The sequence below is a fragment of the Phalaenopsis equestris genome, unplaced genomic scaffold, assembly GCF_001263595.1.
Source record: "Phalaenopsis equestris unplaced genomic scaffold, ASM126359v1 Scaffold000121, whole genome shotgun sequence".
Taxonomy (NCBI): domain Eukaryota; kingdom Viridiplantae; phylum Streptophyta; class Magnoliopsida; order Asparagales; family Orchidaceae; genus Phalaenopsis; species Phalaenopsis equestris.
Genome location: NW_018164563.1, coordinates 533632 through 542159, shown reverse-complemented (window position 1 = coordinate 542159; position 8528 = coordinate 533632). Strand labels below are relative to the sequence as shown.

The window sequence follows — 8528 nt, the reverse complement described above, 5'->3', positions numbered from 1 at the left end:
GGTGCAGTTGTAACTCCCAGGTATTTTTCTCCTAAGGGGTTGGATATTCGCCAAGGTGGAGATTTGTTATGGTATGACTCATATACCATATCGGGACAGACGTTGGATCGAAGCGGAGCAGAGCGGAGCGGAAGAATCTGTCCAAATTGGGAAGTTACGTGGGTTGGGGTGCGGGGGCAAAGCCCCGCGGTTTGGTACAGGGGTAATGTTTTAATTATGTATTGTGTCTAGGTTTACTCCTGGGGTTATAAATAGGTCTGTTAGTAACCCCAGGAGGAATCCCTGAATTCTGTAACATCTTTTCTGAATATTGAAAGGAACTCGTCGCTCTGCTCCCAAGGACGTAGGCATCTTTGCCGAACCTCGTTAAATCTCTGTGTTCTTCTGGATTTGTGTCGTTCTTGTTTTTCTTCGCCCTAATTTTCTCAACACATACTTTGTTATCATAAACCTATGCATGAAAAAAGTGTATTTGGGTAGTGACGGTATTTTTGACGTGATGTTAAATGTTTTGAGTGGTATACATGTAAATATGAATGTTTTAGGTGTCAAATATGTAAATATATAAGAATTGTCATATAAAATTGCAGCCCAGATTTGAGTTGTAAAGAACAAACCTGGCCAGCAAAAAAGCCCTGCAGCTTAATTTTCCCTCCGAGATACTGTTGCAGCTGCTTGGGATTTTCCTCAAGAATCTTATCCACCATGGCTTCAATGGCACCTGCATCTGCTATCTACAATTTCCAATTTAAAGAAGAAAATCTATCAGAATTTATTTCAAGTTTTTTAAGGAAGATTTACATACTTACCCACTCCATTCCTATGTAACCTAAACTTTAATTTTACGAACACACCACCTCACCCCCATGTATGAAAAGTTGTATTTCACGGTTCTAAAGTTAAAATGAATGGTATTTTTGATGTGATATGAAAGATTTGGGCGGTATAAATGTAAAAAAAAGTAAAATTTTAGGTGTTAGATAATGTAAATACATAAGAATTGAGTGCATGTATGTAAATGTCCCTTTTTTTTGAAATTCTCAGCACTGGTAGGTTCTGCAAACAAATGTAATTAAGTTCTGAAACATGGCTGAAATTAGCTTTTACCTGCACAAGATCCTTTTCTTCGATTATTTTTTTGACAGTTCCTCCTTTGGATATGAGCTCAAAAAGTATCTGTTATGAAAATCAAAATCAAACAAGGTAGCGTTGCCTCAAAATCATAGGAAAGTTCAAAAAAAAAAGAAGAAGATAATATGAAAGTTCTGAACTGCATCCTTAGGTAGGAATTAGTTTGTCCTGATATGTTAATCTGAAGTTAGTGGCTAATACCAGCAATATAATTGCTTGCATTAATGAATTCTCGAAACTTCAAGTTTTCTCCAAAATCATAGGAAAGTTCAAAAAGAAAAAAAAGATGGCTAATACCAGCAATGTAATTCCTTGCATTAATGAATTCTCGAAACTTCAAGTTTTCTTTGTCATTCGGGTGAATGTATTTTAATACAAAGTAAATTCTAATGGATCAAAATGCATTTAATTTGAGTGGCACTAATAATACTTAAAAGTTCCAAATGTAAGGATTCAGAAATTTTTATCCACCACTTTTTTCCAGCTGGTATGTAGTGTCTGCTTTAGAATTGTTTCATACCAACGACCATGAGGACATTTAATATAATTGCCCAATTTAATTATTTTTTTCAATAGTCGGATAAGTAATTAGTAGAATTCAAGTTGGTTGGTTGGAGTGGAGGAATGCATCGGGCCTATTGTGTGATAGAAAAGTACCATTTAGACTTGAAAGGAAAATTTTATAAGATGTAGAGACCTGCAATGCTTTATGGCCCTTAATGTTGGCCTTTAAAAGAGAAGCATAATATAAAGTTCAAGTGTTGCTGAGACGAGAATGCTTAGGTGGATGAGTGACTTGACACTTAAAGGCAAAATGCAAAATCAATCTATCCATGAAAGAATTGGTGTAGCTCCAATGACGGATAAAATTAGAGAGAGTCGTCTTAGATGGTTTGGTCACATTAAAAGTCAACCGTCTCATGATTCGGCTAGGAAAGGAGATGTTTTAGATTTGACTGATGTTTAGATAGACAGAAGCAGACCTAAAAAGACTTAGGGTATTGTATAAAAAATAATATTAATTTATTAAAATTAAATGAAAATATGAGACTCAATAAGAAGCATAACTTTGTTTATTATAGTTTACTTGAAAGCTATAACTATTTCTCCAATGAGGGGAAAAAAAAAAAGAAAGCTAATTCGCATGAAAATGTCAAATAACCAAATAGCCAAGGAAAGCAAGATAAATACCAACAACAATAACAACAACAACAACAACAACCAAAAAAAAGTACTTGAATTGTCCCAAAAAAGAGTAGAAAACATACCTCTTTTCCAATCTTGCCACTTATTATTCCATCTTTTATTGAAGCGATAAGCATGGCAAGCTCCTGTGGTTTCAATTTAACCTCGTCAATTGAAAGATGCTCGTTTTTTAGATGAGCCGAGATATCACCCATTATCCAATTCGCCGCCAACTTGGCTTCAGCTCCATTTTGAAGAGTAGAATCAAAAAATTTCGCCACCTAGATTCAAAAAATTTATTGTGAAAACTTAAAATCACAATCTATTATCAAGATCTACAAGTGCACATTAAAACCGAAAAAACCAAATCAAACTAAATAAGTTTGATTAATTTGATTCATTTTCAAGGAAGCATTTTGGTTTTTGGTTTTACAATATTCACTTTTCGGTTATTGGCTCAATTTTAATTTTCATATAACAATATAACAAAACAAACCAACAATTCAAAAAATCAAAATTAAATGAAAGATTCATAAAATTAAATTAATATTATACATATAAGTTATGTAATTCTTGATGTTCGTTAATAACCAAACCAACGAATAATTAAATTTCAGTTTGCTCATACCTGAACAATTTAAACATAATTAAAATTTGGTTACGCTTTATCAAAATTTTGATTGGTTTGATTTTTTAGGATTTCGGTTGCAATTGGCTAAACCAATTTGAAACCCGATACATCCAAACCGACCAAATGCTCACTCCTATCAAAATCTTCAAGTTTAATTGGGAAATGTGTACTTACAGTGACATCATTAGCAAGAAAGAGCACGTCTTGCATGCTTAAGCCCATCTTCTCGTAGCGCCTACGCTTTGCTTCTGGAAGTTCAGGAAGTGAACGGCGAATATTTTCTATATAATCATCGGCAAGGATGACTTCAGTAAGATCAGGCTCGGGGAAATACCTATAATCGGCAAGCCCTTCTTTTTTGCGCATTGTTACTGTTTTCTACAAAGAATAAGAATAGCAGCCCAGAAATTAGCACAGATATTGGAAAGTTTGCAAGCCGAACCTAAATCAAACAAAAAATCAGTTTTTTAGACCTGATACCCCTCTTCCCAAAGTCTAGTTTCCTGTACAATCTGATCACTTTGACCTTGACTATGGAGAAGAACTTGTCTGGATATCTCATAATCAATTGCTTTGTTCATTGCAGAAAATGAGTTCATGTTCTTGATCTCAACCTGTCAAAAAAGGTAAACTTGTAATGTATTACTTGTCGGAAGGAGTTGCCACAGCATTATTTTAAAAATAAACCAATCAGATAAAGAGAATTATACAAGGAATTTGAAGTATTTTCCAATATTGCAGAGCTTGAAGAGAAGACCATGATTAAACCCGAAAACTGTTGAAAACTAATCGTCCGTTTGGAATCGTTTTTGTTTCCTATTTTTGTTTTTAATTTCCTTTTATTTTTAGAAATATGTTTTATTAGTATAACTTTTATATGTTCTTAATTTAAACGAATAAATAAACTTATTTTTTAAAATAGTCAAATCATGTAAAAGACATTTTAAGTATTTTTTAGAAATAAGTAGCTCGATGAAACATATTTTGTGTTTAAATTAAAATATAAATAAAATAAAATAAAAATATAAGAGTGATGCCAAACGACCCCAAGGTTTGGCTAGCCGAGCCCCGAGCACAAATCATACACCAAACCCTCGAAAAAAATATTAAAATGAAAATTTATCATCAATTTTATTTTATTCAGATGAGATTTTTCATATTTCAACAACAACAACATATGATATAATAAAGATATTTAAAGATGTTTTGCATATGTTCATAATCAAAACCTAATTGTACGTTAAAAATATATCAACACGAATCTCAAAGAAATCCAGCTGATAGCAGAAAAGATGGTGTGGCAAACCAGGGCCCACCAGGAGTAGCCCATGAGCTTGCACTTATTCGCTCGACATAAGCGATATCCAGCCCTGTTAGGCGACATCCAGCCCCACGGGCGACTGTCACCAACCCATCCAAAATGTACCTCGATCTAACCCTCCACATGGATCATGCCAAGGGTTCACCTAACAAACCAGGCGGATAAGACAACCCGCCCGGATAAGAAAATCTGTTTGGATTAGTATATCAGCTCACAAAGAACAGCCGCCCGGGTCATATACCAAGTCGGTCGTCTTCTCAAGAGCCCGATTTTATTCATGTATACTATCCAAAATACCCTTGTTAATCCTACTTTACTAGAGGTACAAAGTGTAATGTAACCACTCTCAAATCTATAAATAAGGAGTTCATTTCATGGGTAAATGTTGCACAATTCAACCATTTAGTACTGTGCTCTTTCTGTTCTTTCTCCTTCTTTTACGTTATATTCCTTGGGTCTCGCATTCAAATTTAGATTCAACACTAACATTATAAGCAAATAGAATAATTTTTAGGATGATTCACATATGTATCACTCAGTTCTTATGTATTTATATATCTGACACCTAAATTTCAATTATTACATATGTTGCCTTACCTATGCATGAGAAGGTGTATTTCACATTTTAAAAGTTAAAATAGTAATATCTTTATGTGATAAGAAAGATTTGGCTAGTATAAATGCAAAAAGTAAAGTGTAGGAGTTAGATATGTAAATACATAAGAATTGGGTGGAATGTATGTAAATGCCACTAATTTTTATATAAATTTTTTTTCATATAAACAAACAGACAAGATAAGACATTAAATACCTTCGTCCCGAATTCTAATTGACCTCTCGGTCTAACCGAAACATTTACATCACAACGAAGGGAACCTTCCTGCATATTTCCATTGCTCACCCCAAGATATCTAACAAGCCTCTGTAACTCAGCTGCATACTCCGCAGCTTCCAAACCGCTTCTCATATCAGGTTCTGAAACAATCTCTAGCAAAGGTACTCCTGCTCTATTAAGGTCCACCTAGACAGCAGTAATTGATAAAACAATTTTAAGAGCAGCGTACATTAACATCATAAAATTGTTAAAGTTGCTACATTTTAAATGTTGACATAATAATAATAACAATTTTAATGAGTAAAGGGTTGAACTAGTCCCCTAACTGTTTACAAGGGGCCCTTCTAGTCCCATAATTTATAAAAGTATCAAATAAGTCGCCAAACACTTTTAATATGAGCTGAAATAGTCCCTCCTTAAAATAGTTTGGGGACTAGTTTAGCACTTTCTTTAAATTCTAGGATTAAAATTACACCCTACAAAAAATCACAAGACCATTTTAACACATTTCTCTAATTTAGCCTTACCTAGGAATAACTACCACTATCAGACTATCAGAGTGGATCAACTTTCCTGCATCATTTTCCATATAGAAGTGTCAAATTAATCCCCAAACTCTTTAAAATAGGCTAAACTAATCCCTAGAGAGGACTAAACTAATCCCTCTTAAGAGAATTTGGGGACTAAATTGGCACTTTTTTAGTTTATGGGATTAAAATGATCCCCTACAAAGAGTTAGCGGACCATTTTTACACTTTTCTCAAATTTTAACCATACCTGGGAACTCCCATTATCAGAGTGGATCAACTTTCCAGCATCCTCTTCCATATGAACCCTCGTTATTCCAAATGTCTTGTGCCCGCCGCCAAACTCTACAGGAAGATCCAAATCAATAAATCCTTTGGTTGCGATGGGAATGTCAAATTGCGATATTTGGTAGCCTTTAGGCAGGTCAGGATAGAAGTATTGTTTCCTGTCAAACTTGGAGGTCACAGATAACTCACAATTAAGTGCAAGAGCTAATTTTACAGCAAAATCCACAACCTTTGAATTTAAAACAGGTAAAGTTCCAGGGAGACCCATGCAAACTGGGCAAATTGCGGTGTTAGGCAGAGAACCATAGAGATAAGCACAGCTGCAAAACGCTTTTGTGATTGTCGATAACTGAACGTGCGTCTCTATGCCGATTATTGCTTCATATTCTTTTGTATTTTGTTTGAGTGGTTTTCTTGAAATGGTTTTAGAAGATGTTTGTTCGACTTTTTGTTGTACTTGGAAGCTCCCTTTCTGTAGCTCTGTCTGATTTTGTGACCTTTGTATTGTGCGGTAAACAGAAGTTTGTATTCTGCTAAGGTGAGATAATGGGTATAACATCAAGTGGTTGCTTCTTATCCCTTGGAAGAAAATGGAAGCCATGATTAAGCTCCAAATGTCGATGATAAGCTGCTGCCTTGATTCTGGGTAAAACAAGAAATGTTCAAAAAATAACTTATAATATGAAAATCAATTTGGATGAAGAAATGTGTTGATATGACTTACATTTAAGTCATTGAAGAGATGTACACTAGAGTTGTTACTTGTGTTCAAACAAAAGGAGGATTGACCAATTATTTTCCTATTTCAGTTTGGATAACATCAGGGATCGGCTTTGCCCGTATCTTTTTGCTATGGTTATGGATGCTATTACTGGACATTTACAGAATGATGTACCTTGGTGTATGCTTTCGTTGATGATATCCTTCTTGTGGATAAGACTTAAGAAAAAGTTCAGAAAAACTTGAATTATGGAGGTCAACATTGGAGTCTAAAGACCTTCGTTTGAGTAGAACTAAAATTGAATACATTAAATGTAATTTTAGTAGTGGTAACTCTATTGTCAGATTTGTAACTATGAGTGATCAAATCATTAAAAGGTCTGAACATTTTAGATATATGGGTTGATTGCTCAAAGTGATAATAATATAGATGGGGATGTTATTAGCAGAATTCAAGTTGGTCGGTTGAAGTGAAGGAATGCATTGGGCCTATTGCGTGATAGAAAAGTACAGCTTAGTCTGAAAGGGTTTGTAGGAAATTACTAATCAATATTAATAGTAATCAATAAAAATATTAGATATATTTATGCATATTAAAAATTAATATTAATTATTAAATAAAATGCATTATTTATGTTTTAATAATCAATTAGAGTGTATTATATTATATTAGGTCAGTAAACTATTAATTTATGAGCAATTAAAGAATTTTTTATATTAATTTATCCTTATTCAATGTTAAAGAGCAAATAGAGTCCTTGAGTTGTCATATATCTCCTGTTCTTGTTAGAGAGAGTGATAATTCCAAAAAGAGGTCGAGCGCACATTTGAATGCATGTAGGGACTTGAACTTGAGCTGCATGAGCTTCGTGTGAAGATGCAATATATTATGAATGGTAAAGTTTGTGAGCTTATGAAGTGGGACCTTCGAGCTTTAGTGGACACCGTGCAATAGGAGATGGAGGGATTCAAGGATAGTGTTCTCTAAAGCAAAGGTAACATAAGTGAGCCGGTTGATCACTATGTAGACTGATCTATAAATGGAGATCTCGGAGCCAAAAGAGTTCAAATTTGCGGGTACAACCGGGGAGTTTAAACCCGTGAATTTAATATTTTTAGTATTTCATAACTAGAAAATAGAATTGAAGAAACAAATACAAGAAATCCAAAAACAAAACAGATATCATAACCATATAATTCATATTCAAACTTCAAATTCTAATTGAAACCAACATATAAAAGTACACAAAACAGACATCAAAATAAAACAAGACAAAAGAGATCAAGTTGAACAATGATTTATACCAGATTGAATAAAAGAAAATCTTAGCAACTTGATGAATACCTCAATTTTCTATCAGAAAATTTTCTCTTATTTCACTTGAACAGAAAAAAAAATATTTGACTTTGGAAGTAAGAAAATATGATTATCTGAACAGTAAAAACAAGGCCTAACCTTGAGAACAGGGAAGCGAAGGGAGCAAGAAAATGAAATACACCTTTTCATGCATAGATAAGGAAGCCTATATGTAAAAGTTGAAGTTTATGTGTTAGATATGTGAATGAATTAATCATTGAGTGGTGATGCGTGTAATTTTTCCAAAGCCTTTTCCAAACTGCGTGCTTTGACAACAGTAATTCGCCACACATCATTACAACTCTATGCAAATGGCAATCAAAGAAGGCATCTTTATCAAAACTAATTAAAAGGAGCAGCCCTAAAATCATCGTCACCTACTAAATTCTCGAAGAAAGTTCACTGTAACGAAGGAAATCTCCATTACACTTCAGTACAATAAAAACAACCGCAATTCATTGAGAAAGAACATTATGAATGAAACCAACAGCACAGATGGTTGAACAATGATTTATACCAGATTGAATAAAAGA

General features: G+C 33.9%; 1 protein-coding gene across 3 annotated transcripts in view; it reads right to left on the bottom strand.

Annotated features, from left to right (window-relative positions):
• The window catches only part of LOC110021113 (glutamyl-tRNA(Gln) amidotransferase subunit B, chloroplastic/mitochondrial), a 15056-nt gene that overhangs the window by 4601 nt on the left and 1927 nt on the right, over nucleotides 1-8528 (bottom strand). For 2 of the 3 annotated variants that reach the window (XM_020719453.1, XM_020719455.1), the window contains exons 2-8: nucleotides 5881-6560; nucleotides 5080-5289; nucleotides 3421-3561; nucleotides 3122-3325; nucleotides 2400-2597; nucleotides 1108-1176; nucleotides 618-734 (exon numbers count right to left, since the gene is read on the bottom strand). In XM_020719453.1, coding sequence (XP_020575112.1) covers nucleotides 618-734; nucleotides 1108-1176; nucleotides 2400-2597; nucleotides 3122-3325; nucleotides 3421-3561; nucleotides 5080-5289; nucleotides 5881-6519 — 1578 coding nt within the window. In that variant the 5' untranslated portion in view covers nucleotides 6520-6560. Of the gene's footprint in view, nucleotides 1-617; nucleotides 735-1107; nucleotides 1177-2399; nucleotides 2598-3121; nucleotides 3326-3420; nucleotides 3562-5079; nucleotides 5290-5880; nucleotides 6561-8094; nucleotides 8114-8528 lie in introns of those variants that run through there. The other variant, XM_020719454.1, reaches the window with a different exon arrangement.